Source organism: Notechis scutatus, chromosome 5 (assembly GCF_049901735.1).
Source record: "Notechis scutatus isolate UNSWTSFEM ecotype Mainland chromosome 5, rNotScu1.2, whole genome shotgun sequence".
NCBI lineage: Eukaryota > Metazoa > Chordata > Lepidosauria > Squamata > Elapidae > Notechis > Notechis scutatus.
This window is the reverse complement of record NC_142013.1, coordinates 72,595,675-72,622,630: the sequence shown is the minus strand read 5'-3', so window position 1 is coordinate 72,622,630 and position 26,956 is coordinate 72,595,675. Positions and strand designations below refer to the sequence as shown.

General features: G+C 39.2%; 1 protein-coding gene and 1 long non-coding RNA gene across 3 annotated transcripts in view; one reads left to right on the top strand and one right to left on the bottom strand.

Annotated features, from left to right (window-relative positions):
* The window catches only part of LOC148130533 (uncharacterized), a 35,989-nt gene extending 31,662 nt beyond the window's left edge, over window positions 1-4,327 (bottom strand). Inside the window, exon 1 of the long non-coding RNA XR_015749863.1 lies at window positions 4,090-4,327. This is a non-coding gene — a long non-coding RNA (uncharacterized LOC148130533). The remainder of the gene's footprint in view (window positions 1-4,089) is intronic.
* Window positions 420-25,813, top strand: PRPS2 (phosphoribosyl pyrophosphate synthetase 2). Of its 2 annotated transcripts, XM_026666920.2 has the most exons (8): window positions 420-636; window positions 9,639-9,822; window positions 11,781-11,795; window positions 14,081-14,179; window positions 16,185-16,309; window positions 20,491-20,664; window positions 21,492-21,651; window positions 23,716-25,813. In XM_026666920.2, the coding sequence occupies exons 1-8, from the start codon at window positions 515-517 to the stop codon at window positions 23,806-23,808; spliced, it is 972 nt and encodes a 323-aa protein (XP_026522705.1). In that variant the 5' UTR covers window positions 420-514; the 3' UTR covers window positions 23,809-25,813. The 2 variants fall into 2 exon arrangements, with proteins under 2 accessions (XP_026522705.1, XP_026522706.1); XM_026666921.2 differs by lacking the exon at window positions 11,781-11,795.
* The last annotated feature ends 1,143 nt before the right edge of the window (window positions 25,814-26,956 follow it).

Here is a 26,956-nt window from a genome sequence, read left to right as displayed (position 1 = left end):
CCAGGCTTTCCATCCATAACACCTTAGCCTCATCGCAGAGATAAAACATGTAAGAGCGTTGCATTCTTATAAGGCACACTTTCCCGAGGTAAACTCCCCACACGATTTGACTGACCCTCCTTCCGTCAAGCTCTTCAAAGCACGGCGCAGGAGATTTAAATAGGGATTATTACATTCGAGACGTTCTACTTTTCTACCGCTAGGCCTCGCTCGCCCGCGCGACCTTTTCTTTCCCCTTTCGAATCCCGCCCTCCTAGAACGTCACCAAGGGATGGCCCCGCCCCCTCCGTCCAGTCGCCTCGACGGCCTCGGAAAGCCATGGGGGCGGGCAGAGGGGAGGGCGGCCCTCTGGCGCGCTTTCCGCGAGGGAGGGGGCGGGGCCGCGGTTATTTGGTCGGCCTGTGGCGCGCGCTCCCGTTCTCTCTTTCTCTCCTTCGCGTGGCTTCGTTCCCCCTCTTCCTCCTCCTCTTCCTCCTCCCCGGCTCCGGCTCGTTTCGGCCTTCTGTGCCCAGCCATGCCCAACATCGTGCTCTTCAGCGGGAGTTCCCACCAGGACTTGTCCCAGCGCGTGGCTGATCGCCTGGGGTTGGACCTGGGGAAGGTGGTGACGAAGAAGTTCAGCAACCAGGAGACCAGGTGAGCCTAAGGGCGACGGGTCGGCCCTCTCCTCTGCCTCCCTTAATGTTATCCCCGCGGTTCTCAGTGCCGCCCCTCCCCCCAATCGGCATTGCTCCTTTGCACTCCGGGTGATGGGGGTTGGGGCGGCAGATGAAAGAAGGGTGGGTGTTGAACCCCGTAAGTGAATTGTGCAGCCAAGGATTTCTAGAAATGCGCAGGCTGCTCCAGTCGCGTGTAAAAGTCTTGCGCGGCCCCTGCGTGGATGGCTCTAGATCAGGGGTGTCCAACCTTGGCAACTTTAAGACTTGTGGACTTCAACTCCCAGAATTCCTCAGCCAGCAAAGCTGGCTGAGGAATTCTGGGAGTTGAAGTCCACAAGTCTTAAAGTTGCCAAGGTTGGACACCCCTGCTCTAGATGGAGGACAAGACTACTTACTTACTATTGGTGTCATTTATGAGCCTTCTGATTGCGGGGAGGAGACTGCTGAATCGGGGAGAAGTTTATGAAATAAATCTTGCATGAGTCCCGAAGACCACTGCTCTGGATGAGTTTGCTGGCATTAAAAAAAAAGTTCCTACTAGAAGCCTCTTTAATCCCTTTGCTTCCTTTGTACACCGGTGTGTTTAGTCTGGAAGCTGCTACCTACGTTATACATCAACAGATTCGCTTAGCCACAAATTGTAGCCTCGGTACACTATCTGGAATATCTCATTTTCAGTACTTTTGGACAACAGCACTTTTATATTGCTGGAATAATCATTTTTTTTAAATGATCATATTGATACATAACAATTCTGGGTAAACATCCAAGTGAATTATGGACAAATGAGTTCTGAGTTTATTGTTATACAACTGAAAATACATCTTATATAAGATTTCCAAGATGTACTTTTCAGGCTGTGTTTTGGTCACAAAACTAACAACTAACCAAAACTGCTGAGGCTAATGATCCCCTCTACTCACTTAACTTTACATTCTCACATTTTACTTTATTACTAGCTTTAAATAAATTAAATACTAGCTTTATTACTACCTTTAAATAAACTCTTTTTCTGTTCGTGATAACAATCTTGTTAGTGAAAAGGGTTGAATATTGTTTAAAAAGCCCAGTTGATTTCATGATTGCGTAACTTCCTTGTTGGTTTTCAGCAAATGTTCTGTTTTCCACTGATCATGCCACTAGGAAAAAGATTTAGGCCAGTCAACAAGCAAAATTACAAACAATGTGAAAGTTTTTCCTTCTGAACTAATTTCACTTGGAAATATTGCACTTAAGAAATTAAGAGAATATGCATTGAACAGTAATTAAAAATAGTTTATATTTCACAGTTATAGAATGTTTCTAAGTGTAGGGAGTAGAACTGTAGTTCTTTTTTAAGTATGTGTGCTTAACATTTCGTCCTTGAACTGTCCTATATTAACTCAGGGAACAGGGTTACTTTTATTCACTCCAGATCCCATTATGTTACCTCCTGTGATCTAGCTGTAACCTCAGAAATGCTCCGGATATTCATTAATAATTGCATAGACAAAACTTATTACATATGTTCCTCCACAGAAAACTTAAAGCAATCAAGAACCAATAACAATGGTTCTTCTGAATAGCATGTTAGTTGTTGTGAAAACAAGTAACAGAATAATATAAAGCTATTTAATTAAATTAACATCGTTAAATAGGCTTATTTTTCTAAGTTTAATCTATATGTGTTTATCATATTATCAGTCACATTGTGTTATCAGTCACAAGTTAATTCAGTTCATTTTATTTATTGTTCTTTTTTTCCTTTTGATTAATAAAACACTTAATCTTTTATTATATTGATTAATTCCATATTGTATTGATTCATTTTAATCTGTATTCTTCTATGTTTCATATCTTAGGATGCTTAAATGTTATCATTACATTTGGAGATTTGGAAGAACAGATTAGGGATAGATCATCATAAAGAAAATCTATATGGCCACTAGAAGTTGAAAATGACTGATGCCAATATATTTCCCTGTAGTCTCTTTTATAAGCTAGGGATACCCATTACTACTGTTATAAGGGAATGTGAGAACACAGAATATTTCGTGGAAAATATTTTAAGAACAGAATTGGATTTGGCACCCATTCTTCAGGTAATTCTTGGAGAGCTGAAGTAGCATGAAACCCCAAGGTTTTGTCAATTCACTTTTAGTGAATTGAAAAAATATATTTCAGACTTTCCAACTTTGCGAGATCTTTTTTTGTGTGTGAGAAGTTGGAAGGTTTGAATTATTTTTTTTAATTGTAATCCCACATACTACTTTGGTTGCCTTGCACACAGCAGAGAACAGAGCTAGAAAGCAGGTTAGTGAAGGGATGTGGCTGCCCTGGGGTGGGGTGAGGGTTTGGCATGGGTGGCCTGGCTGAAGGGCCTTCAGATAAGCTGGTGCAGGGCATGTGGGGCAGCTCCACACCCCCCTGCCTTGCTTTGTCCTCCACCACCACCCCGCCTCACTTAGTTCTTCATGACGTGCAGCCTCTCACAGTAACGAGAACTGCAGGCTATTCTGGAAGATTGTGGGAAGCGTGTGCTTCCACTAGAAGCAATGCGCAAACTGTCCCTTTCAAGCAGAGAGAGAGAAAGACAGAGAGAGAGAGAAGAGAGAAACAGTGGAGGGGAGTAACGAGAATTGCAATCCACACTGTTTGAAAGGGTTGCCCCTCCACCATTTTTTCTCTCTCTCTCTCACACACACACGCACAGAAAGAGAGAGAAAGATTTGATGGCTTAAAAGGGATAGGCTGCACGTTGCTTCTACGGTAAGAACATGCTTCCCACAATCTTCCAGAATTGCCTGCAATTCTTGTTACTGTGAGAGGCTGCATGTTGCTTCTGGACGAGAGAGGCTCGGGCCCCCTTACCTGGTTGCTTCCACTGTTTCCCCCCCCCCTCTCTCACACACACACACAATCGCTTGAACTACCATGCACTTTTCTCCCAGAGGGAAGTGGTAGAAAAGTGTTTGGGTGCCCGATAGGCTCTGGCTTGCATTGTCAGTGTTTGGGCTGCTGAATCCTGGCCTGCACACCTATTTGATGCTGCAGGTGTCGGGCTACAGCTGTGCTGAACCAAGCACTCTTCAGTCCCGGACACTGCAGCTCTCGTGCCGGCTATGCAAGGCGAATGTGGGGTGCCCCGGTTGCCAGCGGTGGCTTCACAGCTACCTCTCTTCCTCCTGTTCCAGCCTACCGCCAAGCCCCAGTTGGCATCCAGCAGTCTCCACTACCTCCTGCTGGAGCTACCCCCCACACAACTGGCATGAAAGCTGCAGTGCCCACCAGGACCAGGGCTGTAGCACCAAGTAGGCATGCAGGCGGCCACTCAGCAGCCCAAAGGAGACCCCTTCCAGCCGGAGTTCCATATCCAGTCAGGGAGTGGTTCCCAGGACCGCCCAATTCTCAACCAGCCAGCTGCATGGTGGGAGGGGAGCTTCTTACCCACCTGAAAGAGAGGCTGGGTTGCGTAAAGGGGTTTTTCTGTTGCAAGCGCCGGGCTGCAGGCTCCACCTCGGGGACCTCAATCAAGGCCAAGCTCTCAGTACGCCCCAGCCTCCGCCCACCCTGCCAGGAGGGTGAAGACTACCCGCTAGGCCAGCTGCTTAGCAGCCAGCATGGCAGCAACTGCTCAAGCGGGCAGGTGGAGGCCGAGGTATGCCGAAAGCTTGGTCTGTTGCGGCCGCAGGCAACCAGACTGGGACGGAGAGGGCGGGACCAGCAGTAGCTATACTCCCACTTCCATCGACCCCCATGCTTGCCGCCTCCTGCATGTCAAAAAAATAAGACCCGGTCTTATTTTGTAACATTGTAGTTAGTACAGTACTTGAGTTGGAAAATAACCGGGGCAGCAAAGTAAACCAGAAAGTTTCCCTCCCCTAAAAAATGTCCAGCATCATGGTAGAAGAAGATAATGACAAATCAACTCTTGTAATGTTATCAAGAAAATTCTCTTGATGATGATTTGTCTTTTTATCTTCATTTTTTTCCAATGTGTCTTGCAAATAGAATTGTTTTAGGAGAGCACAGTTGGATTCTGCATTCAACTTCTTAAGAAAATATGAAGTCATATTTTATCATTAGAGTAATTCTGCGAGATAGCCGATAATCTTCACAGTAGGAAACGGAAGTTGCTATCTGGAGTTGACTTCCTATATCCAACCTCACTTCACCATTCTTGAGGTAAACTCAATTATTAAATAATGGGAAATGAAGTGATACTGATACATTGCTGATGTTTTTGTCTTTTTGTTACTGTCATTAGATTTTTTTTTTATCCCACATTTATTGCTGTTTATAAGTAACACAAGGTGGTAAAAGTACATAATATACTTTCCTCCTCACTTACTTCATAACAGCAACCCTGAGAGGTGGACTAGGCTGAGAGAGGGTAACTGGCCCAAAGTCACCATATGTCACTGAGTGTGTGCATACACACACACTGGGAAATTGATGTGAGTGTACTACTACCTAGAGTTAATGGCACATGCTGCAATACATATGCACTGTTTCATATTTGTGTTGTGCTCTGCATTTAATATTCTGTGTATACTTACTGAAAAATGCCTACACTTTCTAGTGTAGTTATTTGGGGATCCAGCTTAGCTGTAGATAGAAAACATTTGTAACTTGATGTTTTGTTTTGCTGATGCGCAGAAATTATTAGGCCACCTCAAGACGTATTTCTAGTCTAGCCTTCTCTAAACTGGTTCTCTCTAAACATGCTAAAACTATAGCTCCATAATTCTCATATAACATGCCTGATAGTTGGCCAGATTGACCGAAGTCAATTCTATGATCTGTAGATGTTTGGAAGACATGCAGTCTGGGGAAGGTCTTGCTGACTGCATTTGTTCTGTTCTTATCAGAATGTTATTACATGAGTGGCTGTTTTGCACTGTGCATTATTAGAAGTGAACAATTAAGCAATTGGCTTAGTATTAAAATGCTGCTAATCCTCTTCCTGAAATTTAGGCTATTTCCACACAACTCCAAGGAAAATATCTGTGTACATTGATAAGGCTTGCCCTGACGGTCAACAAACTTTTGTTCTTTTGGACCAGTTGAGGCAGTGAATTCCAGAATCAACATTTGGTCAGCATGTTCAATCTCTTTTACCAGTCTCCTCCAAAATTATTGTTTCTTGCTACTTGTGTCTTTTTTAACGGGTTTGAAAACCCTAACTAGAAATTGTCATATGGCTATATTGAAGTGCAATAGCTAACTTCTAGTCAGGCAGGATTTCATTCTTGTGTACTAAGGTGAAAGCTATCTGGATCAGTGGTGGCTAATCTTTTTGGCTCCTGTGTTGAAAATTGTGCGCGCACTCGCGCGCCAGCACCCAAAAGGCAATGCACACACACACCCCACACCCTGCACATGTGCGTGCGATCCCCTCCCCTGCTGTCCCCTTACCTGCACTGTGCATGCACACGCCTCCCAGCTGTTTTTTGGCTCGTTTGAGGCCTATGCGTGCCACAGGTTCGCCATCACGGGTCTAGATGACATGGAGATCAGCTGCCATCAGACCTAGCCATCATAGCTAATGTTCAGAAAGCATTCCTGAATAAGAGCTAGAGTAGGGGTCTCCGACCTTGGCAACTTTAAAGACTTGTGGACTTCAACTTCCAGAATTCCTCAGCCATGCAAAGCTGGCTGAGGAATTCTGGGAGTTGAAGTCTACAAGTCTTAAAGTTGCCACGGTTGGAGACCTCTGAGCTAGAAGGTCTTTGGTTCTCCATTTCTGGTGTGCACAAGCATTATAAATCCTCTTGAAGTTAGTGAGATTTTTCAAAGTGGTTTTGCATAGAACTACAATATTAATACTTTATACTGCTCAGCCTTAATTACCGTAGCTTTATGTTTTGAGATAATAAAATGTTCTCATTTTAATGCATTGAGACACATCTTGTAATTTGCTTTTAATAATATAGCTATATTCTCCCTTTCCAAAAGATTTATCTCTGCATGCATCAGACACTGATGGTGATCCTTTGCCATTTGAACTCATTCAGTCAGTATAAAGCAGATAGAAATTTCTGCTTTCTTTCTTCTTTCCTAAAAAAGGGAAACCTTAACAAATGTAGTCAGCTTTTTTCACCCCCATATATGCCACAGGCAGGGAAAAATGAAACAGCCTCATTCATGGGTGGGAAAGGATTGTTAATATTGTACATCCCTTGTGAGCTATTCATATAACATAGTTCACTGGAGATAGTATAGGGCTAACTCTACTACAGTGCTTAAGTTGATTGGCTGGGAGAACTAATCTTGGGTTTGTTTTTTAATTTAGTTTTGTTTTGTTTAAATGTAACACACAATTCCATGATCCATTTACACATAGGCAGTGTATTTTAATTTGTGTCCTAGATCAGGGGTCCCCAACCACCGGTCCGCGGACCGGTACCGGTCCGTGGAACAAGTCCTACCGGGCCGTTGGCTTGCTGGGCGCCGCCATCTTTTTGATGAAAAAGTGCTTCCGGTGAGCTTTTCCGGTAGAAAGCTCACCGGAAGCACTTTTTCATCAAAAAGATGCGCATAGCGCTCGGTGAGCTTTTCTGGCAGAAAGCCATTTCTACCCAGAAAAGCTCACCGAGCTAGCTGCCATCTTTTTGATGAAAAAGTGCTTCCGGTGAGGTCACCGGAAGCACTTTTTCATCAAAAAAAGATGGCGGCGCCCAGCTAATGCCGGTACCGGGCCGCGCCATAAAAAAGGTTGGGGATACCGGGCCGCGGCATAAAAAAGGTTGGGGATCACTGTCCTAGATTATATTTATTCCTCTGGGAATTACACTGAAAGAAGAAATATAAACATCAACAATTAATAACTCATATTTTTTTTTGTGATACCTGAATTAAGAGTTCATGTGGCAGTATTGCCAAACAGTAGCCTGATAAATGTTCTTAAAATACTACCTTACATGTATTGACCATTGTATCAGTTTTAGTCTGTTTTAATTTTACACTGTTTGCCTTTTTAAAATTGTATTGACCATCTCTACCATGGCAAAGTAGAAAGGCAATATGATTAAATTATTATTCTTCCCAAAGAAGTAATGATTTCCAGTTACAGAATCAGATCATGAGTTTACACATCATTTTCATCTCATTTCCTAACTACTGATTTGGCATGCTTTAACAGAGAATTTGAACAGAAAGATCTGAACTACCTACCATATTTAATAAGTTGCATAAAACAAACATAGATGTTGTGTTGAGAAAAAAAACGGTACTTAATGCCCTTTCATCTATTTCGTCATTTCTGAAGATTGCTTAAAGTGGATTGTGGGGGGAGAGGAGGGGAGGATGATTAGTTAATTAGTAATGATGTCCTTGATACATGTGAAATAAAGTGATTTTTGTAACAGTCGGATGCAAAAGTTGGGCTCTTATAACTTCAGTTAAACAACATGACCTGTGAAAACAGGAATGATCTTCCCGGTTGTTTTGTTATTGTTGTTTCTTTAGAAAGGTGGCCGGGAGTGTTGAAAATGATAATCACCTGGCTGTGGCCAAGCCAGACACAACTTTTCTAGAGTTCAATCCCATAGGGTAATGTTCTGGAGTTTGGACACATTCTGTAAATTAGACCAATTGGTATGTGTTGATTCAAAAATTGCTGCCCTATGATGCACTATTTCACCCAACTGAAGGTTACGAACAATCAAATAGAAGAGAGTTTCAATAGTATGTGGATAAAAAAGAAGGAATGTCTTTAAAACTTCCAAAGTCACTTAATTCTGGATGTCTCGTGTATTGTATGTTGTGCCAATTTATTGTATTTTAGGACTACTTTGTACATTATAAAATGGTGTAGCAATTGGAAAGTTGGATTAGGGGTAGGAAGTTCAAGTTTAAATTAATATAAAATTAATTCCTCATCTTGAAGTGATTTAATCTGTAAAACAAGTATAGATTCCTTTCTGAATTGCATTTTTTTTCCTAAGCAGACAGCCAAATGCCAAGGAAAGTATTGTCCCATGTGCATTTCAGATATAGTGCTGAGTTTTCAGGTGGCTAAATGCAAGTATGTATTTGGCTGCAGGCATAAAAATGTATTTTCACTCTTACTGATGGGATTGAAATGACTCCATTGGTCTTGCTTCTTTCCTTTCAGTTCTGTTGTTTTTGTGCAGTGAAGCTTCATACATGTTTTGAACTGTTGCTTCCATTATTTGTTATGGATATTTGTTATTTTTAAAAATGAATTCTACCACAAAAATAGCGACACCTCAAAAATCTTTTCTCCCTCTTTTTTTTTTTAAGAGGTGCAAAAGTTCAGTCTGAATGCTATTGATTGCCCAATCTACAGAACAGGATGACTTACACTGCTTTCAGGGTGTTGGCTTGGAAGAAGACTCCTGTTAATGTGCAAATGAGATATCTAGCTGTCCTGCAGCTGTGTTTAAAAAGTGTGTTTTAAAATTGTCTCCTTAAGGAACTGTAGAACAAACCTTTCATTATTTTTTGAATATTGTTACTGATTCCCACCCTTTTGAAAATGTCCCCTGTGGTCTATATGGTTCTCACCCTGATGTTATTCATAAAGTTGTTGAAAAATCTGACTATTTTCCTAGACCTTGGGGTATAAGGTGGATGCTGAGACCTTGTAGGACTTTTGTGTTATTAACTTTTTTTTCTGGATGGCCTATGACCTAAGTTCTTTTATTGTTTTCTGGTTTGAAAGCTGTAAACCAGATACAGTCTTGTGGACTTGGGTAGCCTCTAAACTGCATAAAGAATAAATGAATCCCATGATGAAGCTAAGCATGTGAATATCCGAATGGAAATACATAATCCCATAAATGATTGGGGGCCTTCATCTGAAAAGGAATGCAAACAGGGTCAACATGTAACCGCTCCCTTGCTTACTTTTATCTATTTCTGAAGAGGACTAACTTGGAGAGAAGTCAATTATGAATGCAAAATGTTAATGGTCTGTAAGATTAGGGTGTTTCAGTTGTCACTGCTTTCACAGCACATATTTTAATCTTTCAGTGTGGAGATTGGTGAAAGTGTTAGAGGAGAAGATGTGTACATTATCCAAAGTGGTTGTGGAGAAATAAATGACAACTTGATGGAGCTTCTCATCATGATCAATGCTTGCAAGATTGCATCATCTTCCCGTGTGACAGCAGTAATTCCATGTTTTCCTTACGCCAGGCAAGATAAGAAAGATAAGGTAAGTGAGGGGTGGGAATTCTCCATTAGCCCATTTATTAAGATTCTGAAGCAAATGCCCTGAAACAGAGAGAATTTATTTATAGGTAAACCATTTGTTTCATAAGTGATTTGTTTGGTACAATATTTTGTGGAGTGCACAGCTTCGCATTCCTCACCTTTTGCCCCCTCAAGAGTTTTGGAAGGTTGGAAAAGGAACCCACAATTTTGTCATTGCACAAAATGAGAACTATGATGATGTGTGAAAAAGCCAAAGTTTTTTAGGATTTCAAGTCTACCTTTTGCTATTATTTAAAATGGAAAAAGAGAGCATTTTATAAGACAATTATTTGTCTTATATCTGATTGGCTTAAGTATAAGAATAATTTTTCTTTTTCCAGATTAAAGTGGTATAAGGAGCTACAGAAGAATTGGGCTGCATTATCTTACAGTGCTCCGAACAAGAAACAATAGTTATTTATACATACATACATACATACATACATACATACATACATACATACATAAAACATTATATTATTATAAATATATGATAATGTTTCTAAAACATAAACAATGGTTAAAAGTTCTTAAATTTGGTTAGGAAACTAAACTTATTGAGCATCCGGGCCACTGCAAAATGTTTATTGTACTGGTACTTGTATTTTTTTCCCTGTTTAAAAGTAATTTTAAAATTTACTGAAGTATTGAGAGAATTTGGCAATGCATTTCATGTATTCTTCAGACTCTGCAGCTGCAAACTTTTAGTCTCTAATATACAGTGCTAAAGAATTCTTAAATCCAGTTTGGATTACTGCTATACTATGACCTCATTTTTTTTTCAACATCTTTCAATCTGGTAAGGAAGTTGCATAATGTTAACCACATTTGTTTATCATTTAACATGTGACCGATAGTAGTCAAGTTGTATATCTTAAACTTGCCTTTAAAGTTAGCTTAACCTGTGCAACCTATGAATGCTTTTCTATTGCCAGGAAATACAATATAACTACAGGGAAATATAGAGGTTCTGACCCAAATTAAGATTCAAAGCCATGAAAATAGAATGGCCAATTTTTCCATATCATAGTTTCTTTAGATGAAAATAAATTAGATCTTCGCTTAAAATTTGATGCCAAGCGAAGTACAAGAGAAAAGGGAAAGAAAGTTAGGAAATGCCCTGATTTTGGAACATGTTTCTTCCTTCACTCTGCCTTAAATGAGAAAAGGGGTAAACTGGGCGGGCGTTGGAACAAAAGGCAATTTTTTAAAAATCAAGTTTTTTAAGAATGTTAAGATTATTTTGATCCAGATTTTAACATAGAATATTATATTCCTTTGCACAAAGTAAATTATGGTATGTTGTATCTCAGGGGTGTCCAACCTTGGCAACTTTAAGACTTGTGGACTTCAACTCCCAGAATTCCTCAGCCAGTTGAAGTCCACAAGTCTTAAAGTTGCCAAGGTTGGACACCCCTGTTGTATCTAGTGATGGTTGCCTATATACCTGTAAAACTGTTGCTTTCAAAGAAGAAAAATATGCTATCTTATAAAAATATTTCCATGCTATGTTTAATTATTTCATTTAATTCTGTTAATTTTGCTGCTGGCCATACCTTAATAATCTGCTTTTGATTATATATTTTCTTGGGTTTCAGTGTTTGGCTACCACAATTTTTGCAACTGTGAGCACAACAGTTGAAAGCCTATGCTTAGATAATCAAGTGAGATCCTCTTGGAACTCAGTGAAATAGTCATTTTCATTTTTTACCCAAATGCATCCATCTTAAAATGCATGAATAAATCTATTTCTTAATGAACCCTATAATATTTTCTTTACAATACTACATCTTTGTAAATGAGAAAAGTCAGTTGGGATTTTGATAAATTTGACTGAAATGATTTTTAAATTTATCCTGTTCTTGCATATGAGGATTTGCACATTTCATTAATTTGCTTTTATTGTGTTTTCCTATATAGGACCAAGGTAGATGGGTAAGTGGTACCTTGCAGCTATCTTAACTCTAAAATATACCATGGACGATTACAATCTCAGCATACCCATTTTTATCTCAACTGGAGTCTCATTGCATCATATTTAATTACATTGGAGCAAGCTTTATCCTTAGGCTCTGTAAAAGCAAGAACCTGGGATTTTTGCCATTATAAATAAGTTAGCAATTTTTTGTTCGTGTGACAAAGTTCATACCGAAATCAATACAAACTTTTTCCAAAGTAAATATGTTAGCTGAAACAATATCTTAAATACTTGCAACTTTGCCAGACCAAGAAAGCTTTAAATCTGCCTATTTGCTCAAATCTTGTGTTTGTACATGAACTGTGTAAGCAAAGTGTGCTCCTATATTATTGCAGAGGTAGCAAAAGTTGACATCTTTGCACATTATGAGTATTACAAGAGAGAAAAATTATCACTTGATTGCCTAGGCATGAGAAGCAAGATCATGTCATTTGACCTCATAGCATTCTAGAAAAGTAAGTCAAAAAGTGTGGTAGACAAATTCACCTGCCTGAGCTCAGCTTTTGGGTAAGGTTCAGCAGCTTTTCTCAATCAGTGTCATCATAAAAAGTTGTATGTCTGCAACGTGCCAGATTTTTGATAATGGCTTCATGGCTTGTTCTTCAGATATTTGTTACTAGGGATACCTAGGAAAAATAAAATTTTCACGTAAGGAAAAATACATGTTTGTGTAATATCTGAATTCTAGATCTGAATTCTTGAAAGTTCAAAGTACCGTATAATGAAAGTGAAGGAAACTTTTCTTTCAGGGAGTTTGTCCAAAATGTAAACAAGTGGATAAAGAATTTGAATAGGGTTTCAACTAATTATTCTGGTTTACCTAGAGTACTACTGCCACAAAGTCCAAAGAAAGACAGTTAGGTAGAGTTAATACAATTACCAGACAGGGAATTAACTTTTTACAGGAATCCTCTGGACTAGTAGCTCTAAATAGACCTAAAACTATTCCAAATCTTTTAAAATTACAATTTCCTTCAGAGATCAAGCATCACTAAAATGCATCATTCCAAAGGCAGCAAAAAGGGGGATTCTTTTTGTTTTACAAAAAATTAAAGATACGGTTAGCCACACCACAGTAACACTGATTTGCCATTGATTTCTTTCAACTTTTTAATGTACAGTCCTGGTAGTCCTACATCAAAGAAATAACAGGGCTATTAATATCTCAAACAGAGTCATTCTAAACCAAAAAGGCAACTTCTCAGAGTTGTTCTTTCCAAAAAGCACAATTTGCCTAATAAACCTGGCTGATGTTTTGTCTTCTTTAATTGTATTTCTTTATTTGTTTAATTTTTATATTGCCCATCTCCTCTACAAGGTGACTCTGGGCTGCTTACAGGTTATATCTTTTCTGAGGATCAAGCTGAAATATTTCTTTGAAATAATTAATGGTCTTTTAATTGTCTACTATTGCTCCCCTAACCATAAGCTTTAAATATAATTTTACGATATAGCTATTGATATAAATGATATAGCTGTTATCTCTTTTAAAAAGTCTGTATTGCATCCTGTTTGAATGATTATTTTTGCTTTTGTTTGCTGAAATGAAATTTATGAAAGTTTATGACTTTTTTAGTATTTAAATCACTTCTTGAAATCTTGTAGTTTTGTTATGTGTAATATGCCTTTTGGGTGAGCTGTCACTTTTCCTTTAATTATAAGATATTTGCATGGATTGTTCACAAATCAAAGGAACTGTACAACTGTAATGCCCGGTTGAATTGTGTAGTACACATAACTCTGAATTTAGAAGAAGCACTTTGCCTATCCCTTCTAATTAATGTAGCATATGTCCACAACTCCAGAAACCAAACATTTTAAGGGACTGCAGAGTAACTACAGAGAATGACAATCCAGGAAAATATATGACTGCTTTAACAAGGTTTGTAGACAGATATCCATAGAATGCTTCTTCATTCTTTGAAGCACCTTTTTTCTTTGCCTTGAAGCATTGTATGGGTTCCACTGTCCCTTGCTAAGTGTCATTTTAAAAAAAGGAGAACAAAGATGGGAGGGAAAAGCTTGTTATAGCTTGTTAGGGCCAATACTATGAAAAAATAATATTCCAGGAAAAACATGCCTGTTGAGTTTCAACTTGAATAGGAACATTACTGTTTGGAAAGAGCTGTACAACTTTTGATGGAATTCCTACTTGTTTTGTGTCAAAATAATTTGTAGCAATAAATGTAGACTTTTAAGAATTATTTTCAAAGTTCATAAAATCCATATTTTGTTTCCTCAGAGCAGGGCTCCCATTTCTGCAAAACTTGTTGCCAACATGTTATCAGTTGCTGGAGCAGACCACATTATCACCATGGATTTGCATGCTTCCCAGATCCAGGTAATTATGAATCAGAGACGAAGAACACTTATACAGATGTACCTCCTGGTGACTTCATGGGCATCTCTATGTAGTTTTAGTGTTATGTTATATACCACAGAGATTGTGGAAATAAGACATATAGCACTGCAGGACATTAACAGTTTCAACAACAACAAATTGGATTTTAGAAAACTTCTGAACAGAACCAGCAAAAGGAAGCAAACCAAAAATAATTCAATATTTCTATGGTGTCCTTTAAATTAAACTTTAAAAGAAATAACTGGAGCAAGATAAACATCCAAATGACAAAAGAAGAAATATAAAGAAATTATAGACCTTCCATACAATTCAACTACAACTGTCAGGCTGGAAACGTATTCACCTGAGAATCAGCATGTGAATGGTGGAGAAGTGTCAAGTCAACAATTCAAATGTACAGCCAACAAATTAAATAGGAAATCTTTCTTTTGTTTGCATGATCCTCACATTTAGACCATGTTGCATACTCTGAACTCCTATACCTGGCTTCCACAGTCCTTTACACCAGTGATCCCCAACCTTTTTTACGCCGCAGCCCGGTATCCCCAACCTTTTTTATGGCGCGGCCCGGTACCGACATCAGCTGGGTGCCGCCATCTTGTTTTGATGAAAAAGTGCTTCCAGTGAGCTCACCGGAAGCACTTTTTCATCAAAACAAGATGGCGGCGCCCAGCGCTTCCAGTGAGCTTTTCCGGGTAGAAAGCCCGGAAAAGCTCACCGGAAGCACTTTTTCATCAAAACAAGATGGCGGCGCCCAGCAAGCCAGCGGCCCAGTAGGACTTGTTCCATGGACCGGGACCGGTCCGCGGACCGGTGGTTGGGGACCCCTGCTTTACACCACAATTCTGCAAATGGTACCCTTTGATAAGGATAAACTCCCAAGAATTTAGGGAATGCGTAAAGTAAATTGCCACTGTGGGAGCCATTCAGTGGACAAGCTGGATGGTTCATAAAATGCAGGATAAAAGGAAAGGAATATTATGTTAAAAACATTAATATTTTAAAAAGGAGTCAAATAGCAAAACAGCCCTGCAGAATAAACAGTTACAAAGCAGAGCCACTTATACAGTCTTTTAGCTCAGGCTGAAATAGATTGTAAGTCAGTACTTAGCATCAATACATTGGCATTTCCTTTTAGACCTTTGCAATATGTATCTCTGGAGGATTTGTCTTCTTGCTTCATTTCCTTAAATAATTGGGCACAGCTAGTTACAGGTTACATATGATCACCTTTTGCAGCCTTCTGACAAGCAAAGTCAATGGGAGGCCAGTTTCACTTAACAATCATGTGACTAACTTATCAACTGCAGTGATTCATTTAACAACTGTGGCAAGAAAGGTCGTAAAATGAGGCAAAAGTCACCAAATGTCTTACTTAACAACAGAAATGTGGGGCTCGTGGTCGTTAATCAAGGACTACGTGTTCCTCCCATTTTTTTTTAATAGTAGTTATAAATTATCTTCTTGCCCTGTGGTTATACCACTGTTATACCATTGTTTTTGTATAATGTTATTTTTGTTCTAATCAAAGCCATATAAATGTCTAGTATGTGATGAAGTTTCCCTTCTTGTTGGTGACATTCCCAGCATAAATTTGAAGAATGTATATATATTATATATTTTTTCTGGTGATATGTTACATCCTTTTAATGATACATCCTTTTATAAATATTCTCTTTAAGACTATAAGGTAGCGCATGAAGATAGAAAGGCACACTAACTCCCACCATGGAAGAGTGGATGGTAAAGGTGATGGAGCTAGCAAAGATAAAGAAATTGACTATTTTAATTACAGAGAAGAATTTAACTAGTTTGTTTTACTTGGAAACTGCTTCTGTTTACAATTTGCCCTCCATGTTGCCAGAAAACACTGCAGAAAGCTATCATCACCCCTATCTTCTGCGGTGATCTTTTAACCAGGCCAGATGAAGACAGCTGTTCACAGAATTCAATATACAACTGTTTCTTTTCTTGTAATACTCAGGGCTTCTTTGATATCCCTGTGGACAACCTGTATGCAGAACCAGCTGTGTTACAATGGATCAAAGAAAATATTGTGGACTGGAGAAACTGCGTCATTGTGTCTCCTGATGCAGGTGGAGCAAAAAGGTCACAGCAGTTATTGTGTGCTTATAAACATTCATTCTAAAAAAGAAAAAAAATGCTTTGGCATTCAGTGTTTGACTAAGTTGTAGCAAACAAACTATAAATGATAGGGTTCTGGATATAAGCTGTGGTGGCGCAGTGGTTAGAATACAGTATTGCAGGCTAATTCTGCCGACTGCCAGCAGTTCAATTCTCATCTGCTCAAAGTTGACTCAGCCTTCTAACCTGAGGTCTTTAAAATGAGGAGCCAGTTTGTTGGAAATATATTGACTTTGTAAACAGCTTAGAGATGTAATGCATTGTAAAGTGGTATATAAGTTTAAGCACTATTGCTAGTTTACATTTTAGGGCAAAAAAGTGCTTGGGAGCAATTTAGGTGCTCCTCTGACAATTTAGGCAATTTAGGTGCTCCTCAAATGGCTACATCATATTTGTGTTTCTGCCTTTGATGATTACATCACAATCACAGAGAAAGATGTGGGTAGGTTAAAGCAGGGGGTACCCAAGCTGTGGGCCATAGCCCACTGCCGGGCTGCGGCCTACTCACAACCAGGCCATGTGAGTGGGCAGCTGGTGTGCGTGTGTCCACACTTGCATAGCCCCACTTGTGTGAGCATCGCAGGGGCTTGCAACCCCACTCACGCAAGCAATGAGTGCTCATACTTGCCCCTTTCCCCCTTCCCTCCGCTCTGTGCGGACCACCACCGGGAAAGGTTAGGGAAAACTGGTTTAAAGAGTTGCATATAGATGTCACATTGATACCCTTATGCATTCCAAAGAACCTTTTGGTCCTGGAAGCCAGCAGCTTGCATGGTACACTTGTCTTTTGCTTCATGTGTCAGAAAGCAATTCTGGAAAGCTAATTGACTTCTTCATTTTCACTTTGTTACTGAAGTCAGTAATAATAATCAGACATGATATTCTTCCGATTAAAATCGGAATTCCGATTTTTTGGGGAATCTCCCCCCCTTCTCCTCCTTCCCCTCCCCTCGGAGGCCCCGAGTCAGGAGTTGCTACCGCTGGCGCGGCTCTGCGTGGCTCCAGTCCCGCGTTGCCTCAGAAAGGGAAAGGCAAAAGGAAGAGCCGCGCCGGCGGTAGCAACTCCTGACAACCCCAGCCGGATACCTGAGCGGAGCCCGGGTGGTGCGAGCGGAGCCCGAGCGGGCGGTGCGAGCGGTGCGAGCGGAGGCCGCTGAGCGGCAGGAAAAGGGAGCTGGGCAGCGATTTCTTGGCGCGCGGCGGGGGTGTCTCTTTTGGCCGGCCCCGATTTTTTTTTCAGAGGGGAATATCATGCCTGAATAATGTAATACCGTATATGCCGGCGTATAAGACGACCCCCCAACATTTCCACTCAAATTATAGTTTGTTATATACTCGCCCCCTCTTCCGCACGCCTTCCACTTTTGCACTTTTTTTTTTTGAGGCACTTTTGTGCACCGTGGAAAGCGAATCCGTGAAGCCGAAAGAGCAGCCAGCCTTCTCCCAGCTCCCAAGGAAGCGAGGCTCGCACCGCCCGAGCTCGCGGAGAGGTATCCGGCTGGGGCTGCCAGGAGTTGTTACCGCTGGTGCAGCTCCGCGCGGCTCCAGTCCCGCGTTGCCTCGGGAAGGGAAAGGCAAAAAGGAAGAGCCACGGCGGCGCTTTGCAATGGCAGCAGCGGCTCCTGGTTTTGCCTTTCCCTTCCCGAGGCAATGCGGGACTGAAGCCGCACGGAGCCGCGCCAGCGGTAACAACTCCTGACAGCCCCAGCCGGATACCTCAGCGGAGCTCGGGCGGTGCGAGCCTCGTTTCCTTGGGAGCTGGGAGAAGGCTGGCTGCTCTTCGGCTTCACGGGATTTGTTTCCACGGTGCGCAAAAGTGCCTCAGCCGTGGGCAGCCGCAGTGCTTCCCAATTACTATTTGCCGGCGTATAAGACGACCCCCCCAATTGGAGGCATGTTTTTCAGGGCAAAAAAGTCGTCTTATACGCCGGCAAATACGGTACTCCTTTTCTAATACATAATGCCGAAGGTATTTTTAGTGATGGGTTTAACTCTGGAACTTGATACCTTTGACAAAATTGGCACTTCCCCTGTTCATTTTTGTGCCAAAGGGTTAAGAGCTTCTTTCTTACAAAAGCATTCCTATTTCTGTCTAGGTAAAACATTCCAAGTTCAAAATGGAATTGTTCTGGCCCTGCCAGCAGTGTTCCAGGTTAAACCAATTGATTTTGGGCTTGAAACACTTCTGTTAAGATCAGAAGAGTTGTTTCAAAATGGAAATCTTTTGTCTACTATACAAGCAGTGTAAAAGTTCCTCTCCTTGGAATTATATGCTTCCTAACGTTGGATTTTTAAATCAAGATTGTCCAGATTATACTAAATGTGGTATGGCGGTTTGCTATAGTAGGTAAAACAAGAAGGTCAGGCTGAAGTAGCAAATTTGTATAATATTAGTCATGGACATAAATCAGATTTGTAAATGGCAACAATGATTCTTTTTTAAAAGTCCAACAATCACTCACCTAAATGAGCAGTTTTTTGAATCAGATTCATGCATGACAACTTGAAGGAAGGAGATACATATGTGTAGATAGGTAGGTAGGTAGATAGATAGATAGATAGATGGATAGGATAGATAGATAGATAGATAGATGGATAGATAGATGGATAGATAGAATTCTTTATTGGCCAAGTGTGATTGGACACACAAAGGATTTGTCTTGATGCAAATGCTCTCAGTATACATAAAAGAAAAGATACCTTCGTCAAGAATCACCAGGTACCACACTTAATAATAGTCATAGGGTACAATAAGCAATCAAATCATACTAGGAAACAGTCAATATAGATCGTAAGGATACAAGCGACAAAGTGACAGCCATATAGTCACAAGTGGGAGGGGATGGGAGATAAGGAGTGATGAAAAGATTAATAGTAATAGTGCAGACTTTGTAAATAGTTGGACAGTATTGAGGGAATTATTTGTTTAGTAGAGTGATGGCTTTCCGGGGGGGGAAACTGTTCTTATGTCTAGTAGTTCTGGTGTGCAGTACACTATAGCGTCATTTTGAGGGAAGGAGTTGAAACGGTTTATGTCCAGGATGTGAGAGGTCTGTAAATATTTTCACAGCCCTCTTTTTGACTCATGCAGTATACAGGTCCTCGACTGAAGGCAGGTTGGTAGTAGTTTTTTTTTCTGCAGTCCTGATTATCCTCTGGAGTCTGTGTCTGTTCTGTTGGGTTGCAGAACCAACCAGACAGTTATAGAGGTGCAGATGATAGACTCAATAATTCCTCTGTAGAACTGGATCAGCAGCTCCTTGGGCAGTTGGAGCTTTCTGAGTTGGCACAGAAAGAACATTCTTTGTTGTCCATTTTTGATGATATTTTTGATGTTAGATGTCCATTTTAGGTCATGTGATATAATAGAACCTAGAAATTTGAAGGTCTCTACTGTTGATACTGTTTTGTCTAGTATTGTAAGAGGTGGTAGTATGGGAGGGTAATCCTTGTCTTACAACAGTTCATTTAGTGACCATTCAAAGTTACAACAGCACTGAAAAAGTGACATATGACCATTTTAGCATCTCATGGTCATGTGATTAAAATTCAGATGCTTGGCAACTGACACATATTTATGACAGCTGCAGTGTCCCAGGATCATGTTTGATCCCTTTGCAACCTACTGACAATTAAAGTCAATGGAGAATCCAGATACATTTTGCAACCATGTTACTGACTGAACATCTCCAGTGATTCACTTAACCGTGACAGAAAAGGTCATAAAATGGAGCAAAACTCCCTTCTCAGTTCTCTTAAGTCAAAGACTACCCATACTGTATGTATTTATGCCAGATTTGTAGATCTTGCTATGGCTACTTAATTGAATAGTTATGATTCAACAACACAGAACATCAATACAAAATATGAGGCCATTGTCTATGTGTATCCAGTGATCTGTTTACAGACTTTTAGCAATCATAAAATAATTGATTTGTTGTCAGGGTGTATGTTTTTAAAGTTAGGTAGCTTGTTTTGATGTATCAATGGGGTTAAACAAATAACTGAGATAAAAGCACATGTATTAGGAGTTTAATATGGTATAGAAAGGATATAAAGAAGTCTAGAATTCCTTTCAAACATTGGTTACATGCAATATTTAAAACTATTTGCTCTCTCACTTTTCCTCCCTTATCACACTATAGAGTCACTTCAATTGCAGACAGGCTTAATGTGGAATTTGCCCTGATTCACAAAGAAAGAAAGAAAGCCAATGAAGTGGACCGAATGGTCTTGGTTGGAGATGTAACTGATCGCGTAGCAATTCTTGTGGATGATATGGCAGACACATGTGGCACAATATGTCATGCAGCTGACAAGTAAGTAAATCCTGAGGAATATCATCTGATGTTCAGATTGAGATGTTAGGCAAAAGGAAGCAAAGGTGCTGAAAGAGTTTCTATTTGTTTTTCTTCTGTTCATCAAAAGTTAAGAAAATTCATAGGACATAACAATTATTTCATCTTTGTAAAATTGAATTTTCCCAGATGAAAATAAACTTTGACTTAATCAAGTGATAGAATAGTCTTTCACTGCATAGAGTCATCACACCTTTGCAGCGCATGTATACAGATGAGTCCTCAAGAGGGGTGCTGCAACAGTTAATAAGAATGAAAACAGTCATAAGTCACTTTTTCAATGCCATTGTAACTTTGAATGGTCACTGAATGAACTTCTATAAGTCAAGGGCTACCTGTAGTCAGGCATGGAAATTTTTCATAGAGTATATTGAGAATATCTAGTGACTCTGAAGATGCTCCATCCAATATAGAGAACACAGTTCAAGAAGGCTCCACATACAAGAACAGAATGTAAAAGAAGAGTATCTTAGCAGCTTGGCTTATGAAGGGATAATCTTCATTTTGTTTTATAGTTCTGTGACAATTTTAATGTTCACTTAAACACGTACAGCATGCAAAAGAAGCATAATGTAGCATAATAATGGCATAATATAGTTATAACAACATGAAGCATTCCCAAGCGTCTAAAGGAATGTTTCATATGATTCTTTTATCTGTAAGCATGTCTTTTACTATCTTAATTTTTTGGGAGGTAAATATTAGGGACATTTAGATTTGCCTGAAAACTAATATATCATTGGCTGATGTTTGTAGAAATACTTTTCCCTATCTTATGTGTTTCACAGACTGGTTTCTGCAGGGGCGACTAAAGTTTATGCAATTCTCACTCATGGGATCTTTTCTGGCCCTGCGATTTCTCGGATCAATAATGCTGCATTTGAAGCTGTTGTTGTAACTAATACAATCCCACAGGAGGAGAAAATGAAACACTGTCCTAAAATCCAGGTACTTTTCATATTCTTTTAATGCGTGATGTGCAGTTTTTATTTTGAATTTCACAGTAGAAAGGAGAAAACTACGGATTGGGAATTCTATTTACTGATGTTAAGCTATGATACTTTAGACCAAAACAAGAAGTGACTCACATACTTTCTGTGACTTTTATCCAGAACAATAAGAATTGCCAAATTGAAGTGCACTTTTGCTAACATGATGGCAGAGATACATACTAATTTTTTTTTTAATACTTTGAAGTGGTATCCAATAAAAAAGATTGCCAAGCAAAGCAAACTAAATGACTTCGTACATGTAAGGCACTGAAATTATTTTTCATAAATGATTTTGTTTTCCTGTTTATATTTTTAAACAGCTGACATCATTGGGGATTTAGCCACTCTCTGTTAATAGTGAAAAACGTAAGGTATTATAATCATGGGAGAATAAAGTTCGAAATATGCAGATCAATCTCCCACTCTCCTGTTTCTCTTAGGAAACAAAATTATAGGAAGTTAATGGTTACACTAGCAACTTCCATAAATAGCAGTTTGCCTAAAAGAATTAAGGTCAAAGGTTAGTTCAGTGAAATAAGAAAATTTAAGAAAAATGTTTTTGAAGTCGTTCCACTGCCCTCTGGTGGTTTGGCTGGATGATTGCTTATATTATTTTTTTCTCTTCGTTTTCACACTAAAAAGCTTGCATTGGAAGGTGTTTTCTGCCTGCAGTACGTATTTTATAAGTGCTAGTATAGGCACGTGAAAGTTAAAAGTTTATTTAATTCATCTGTAAACTTGTTTCTGGCTTTGCCCATTTGGGTCTCAGAGGACACATTAAGAGACAACCAATACCTTGAAATGTTCCAGGCAGCTCATTAGTAATTATTGCATTGGAGCAGTGGTGGGTAAAGATATAAATGCCCATAATTGCTCATGTGGTTGGATTTTGGATCAGTTGTAACTTCTGAATGATCTTCAAGGATAGCCCTATGTAGCGAACATTTCAGTGATCCAGATGAGAGGTGACCAAAACATAAATGCCTATGAATAGGGCCCCCTGATCCAGGAAGGGACACATATGATGATTGTATATGAATGCCCACTTAGAAAAGGCTTTCATCTGCTTGTTGCACAGGAGTTCTGGGGGCTCCAAATTACAACAAATTCTACTTGGGGAAGTGCCATCATTTCAAGAACTAAAGATGATAAATCACTACAGCTAATAAGTCCTTCGAGCCACTAAGATTTCCTTCCCATCCGGTCCTTCACAGTCTCCAGGCATTGAGATACCTCCAGAGCATTGCTTAGTTAAAGTATTAAGGTGTAAAGCTGGTGTCATATGTCAGCTGATATCATCGGTATGCAGATTACCTTGCCCAGCAGCTTTATGTAAATATTGAATAAAAATGGGGAGAATGCAAAGCCCTGCTGGAGCACACAAAGCAAGGATTATTATGCTGTACCTGTCCCCAGCTACCAATTTTAACTGAAAACTGCCTTGGAGGAAGGAGAACCACTGAAAAACAGTATGTTCTACTCCCAACCCTTGGAGAGGGTCAAAAAGACCACTGTAATTAAGAGCCGTGGTGGTGAAGTGGTTAGAATGCAGTACTGCAGGCTAATTCTGCTGACTGCCGATTGCTGTTTGGCAGTTTGATTCTCACCAGCTCAAGTTTGACTTAGCCTTCCATCCTTCCGAGTTCAATAAAATGAGGACTCAGGTTTTGGGGGGCACTATGCTGACCCTGTAAACCACTTAGAGAGGGCTGTAAATCACTGTGAAGCAGTATATAAGCCTAAGTGCTATTGCTAATGGATTATATGGGATTCTTGAGTGATCAGGCAGGACCAGGAAATGTGTACCACTGCAAAGCTGGTGATCAATGCCAAATGATTTATGCACATACATAAAACTTGCTCAACATTTTGCACAAAAATAGGCTACTTTTCCTCCACTTATGATTCTTTGGCTTTGTTTTCTTGTCACATGAGGCTACTTATTGTTTTTTGACGTAGCATTCGGGTAGGAATCAACCCTTATGTATAGATAATAATAAGCTGTTGCCTTTTCTTCTAGGTTATTGATATTTCTATGATTCTGGCTGAGGCAATCAGAAGAACACACAATGGTGAATCTGTATCCTACCTGTTCAGCCATGTCCCCTTATAATTTCAATCTGCATTTAGGAGACCTACAATGAAGAACACAATTCAATATTGAGATAATTATTATCTTGAAAAGATTTAGATTGACTATTCATTTCCTCCTTCTAACATGGACAATAAGTAAAATGGGCAACACTGTTGTCATTGGTTGCAAATTTACAAACTTTGTGCTTTAAAAAAGGACACTATAATAATTGCCATGATTTATATTGATGAGTAAATATCACATGAAAAATATTTTTTCCAAAAGCCATAGTTGCATTTACATCTGTTTATGGACTTCAGACATTTAGATAAATTGTTCAGGTTGATCCCTTTTGCGAAGAGAGGTAATCTAGGCTACAGACTTTTTATGAAAACATGGTAACCATTTTACCTCTCTTGAAATTAAGATTTGGAGTAATTATTAACTTCATGTCCTCTCATCCAAAGAATCTTTTGCTTCAAATCTTGTTCAAAATAATAGGATCTCAACATACAGTCTTGAGTCTTACGCTACCGAATTATGTTTAATATGTTTCTAATGCAATTAAATTAAGTAAATCCAATTAGACCACATGCTTGGTTAAGTGACTTCTTTTCAGATTGAAAAATATGCAGTTCTTTCAGACTATAAACATGTATAATTAGTGCTTAAGCTAATTAACACCATCTAGTGATTTCTTCACACAAAGCTGGATTGCTATCAAAACTCATTTCCTCCCGTACCTCAGCCTTATATGCTGTATGAAAGAGGATCACATGAGCTGCTGTGTTTGGATAAATGGGCAGCAGCTTATTAAGGAAAGCAAGAGTGAATTCTGACATGGCTCCAGCTTCGGTTGCAACCAGGATTGGTGGCACTTACTCCTTACTCATACTCTGCCTTGACAAGCCAGCAACAAAGTTAGGATTTTCTACAGTTGCTACTATAAACAGTGTGTATCAATCCAAATGAAATGCCAAATAAGAAATGAGACTATTCTGTCTTAAAAATAAATCCCAGGTTTTGGAATTTTTGCCAAACACGCAAGCTCTTCTTTCCTATTAAAAAAAATGATGCTAAGTTTTATTGTTTTATTTCTTATTTCCAATTAAGAGCATTTATTTTGTAAAAATTGTTTTGGGATATTTGTTATAAATTAAATTTCGATTCTTAAAAGTAAGCTTTTATTTTGTTGTCTGTTCCTAACCCAAACAAAACTATTAATTTATTCATAGGAGTGACACATGAATTCATATATCATTGTAAAAGGTACCAGATGTATGAGAATTTCTGACTTAATAGCAAATGAGGGCACCCTTATTCAGTGATGAGGACAAGAAATCATGCTGCTTATACCACATTAGTCAGCACTACTACCCCAAAGCATTTACTAATGCAAGCCTATGTATTACTTCTCAACCGCTTGCATTTTGGCCATTTGCATCCTCAAGGTTTAGGCTATGCTACATCTATGCTATGCTATATTGCGTAAAAGGGGAAAATCAAACTTCCATAATTCATTTTAATGATGTTTACAACTCTGGGAAATTGGATTACTTAAAACTATCTACATGCGCTGTCTTTTCTTTTAGTAATGAGTTGGATATGCCAGAAAAGCCTGAATTTTTATAATAAACATTTTAACAATTAAGTATTTTTAGATTGCTCGGTATTTTCACAATTGCCTCAGATGGTATTCCTATCTATCAAGTGAAGTTGCATCTCTAGATAATATTAAAACAATACCATCTAAAACTCGAAATTTTTGACAAAGCAGAGAAGAGTTGCAGACTTTCTTAAATTTAAATCAAAAGTAGTGTACAATCAAAATATTATATTGTTCAAACTATTACACATTGTTTTTGTTCCCCTATCTAATATTCCTTTATTGTATCTTTGTATTTGTCTTTTACTGTCATTCCAAAAAAAAACCCTGAGCCAAAGTTTGTTAATGTGTTAAATTATAAATCGGTTCTCCATTTCAAGTCCTATCAGAAAAGCCTGTTCATTGTTTCAGAATTTCTCAATAAATCTTAAAACAGCATTATTCTGATTGATTGGTGGTGATATTTATTTAATTGAGAAAGAACAAGGACATCATTCTATAGCAGTAAAAAAGTTGGCTGCACAATTCCCAAGGGCTTAATACAGCCTGAACCTGAGAGTATGGCCTTGTATAGAGTTAAACTGTTGGCCATGTTGAGAATCAAGACTGTCAGCTGACTCATTTTTGCCTACCTAGTCATCCAATAAAACAACAATAAAAGTGAACCTCTCTTGCTGGATTAATTATCAACATTCTACAGTGCAGAATACAATTCCTCAGCACCCATCTACAGCATCTCTAGACAAAGCCTTATGTTGTTTCCCTGTCCAATGAGGAAGGGATTAGTGATACCAGATGTTTCCCAGATAACCTCTCTTCCAAATATAGTGATTTTTAATTCAGTTTCATTTGTGTATTAACAGAATCACCAACATTGAGATCTGTTAGTGACTGTTGGGGTATGTCATAGGTACAGAACACCTGAATCAAAATGTTACATAAATGCATTGTGTAACTTAATTGACTCACAAAACCCCTTTGACACAGTTAAAATTGGTCAACACATAGGTCAAGGAACTTGTTTTAGGTCAGTTCTTTTCAACCTTTTCACAGATGTAACCAATTTTAGGATATGGCAATATTTGAGTACCAGCAGTTGCCTAGCAAGATGCTAAAACTTGATGACCCAAAAAAAGGGATAGTCCTCGACTTACAACAGTTGGCTTATTGACTTTAGAAGTTATAACGGCACTGAAAAAAGTGACTGATGACCATTTTTCACACTTCTGACCGTTGCAGCATCCGCAGGGTCTCATGATTTTCATTCAGAAGTTTGGCAACTGATTCATATTTATGACGGTCGCAATGTTGCAGGTCATGGGATCCCCTTTTGCAACCTTCTGACAAAGTCAGTGGGGAAACTAGATTCACTTAACAACTGTGTTACTACTTTAAGAACTGCAGTGATTCACTTAATGTGGCAAGAAAAGTCGTAAAATGGGACAACTTATTTAACAAATTTCTCACTCAGCAACATACATTTTGGGCTCAATTGTCATAGGTTGAGGACTATCTGCACAGCCACTTACCACATTTGTAATGGAAAATATGTGCCTATTTCCTGACATTAATCTTTGCACT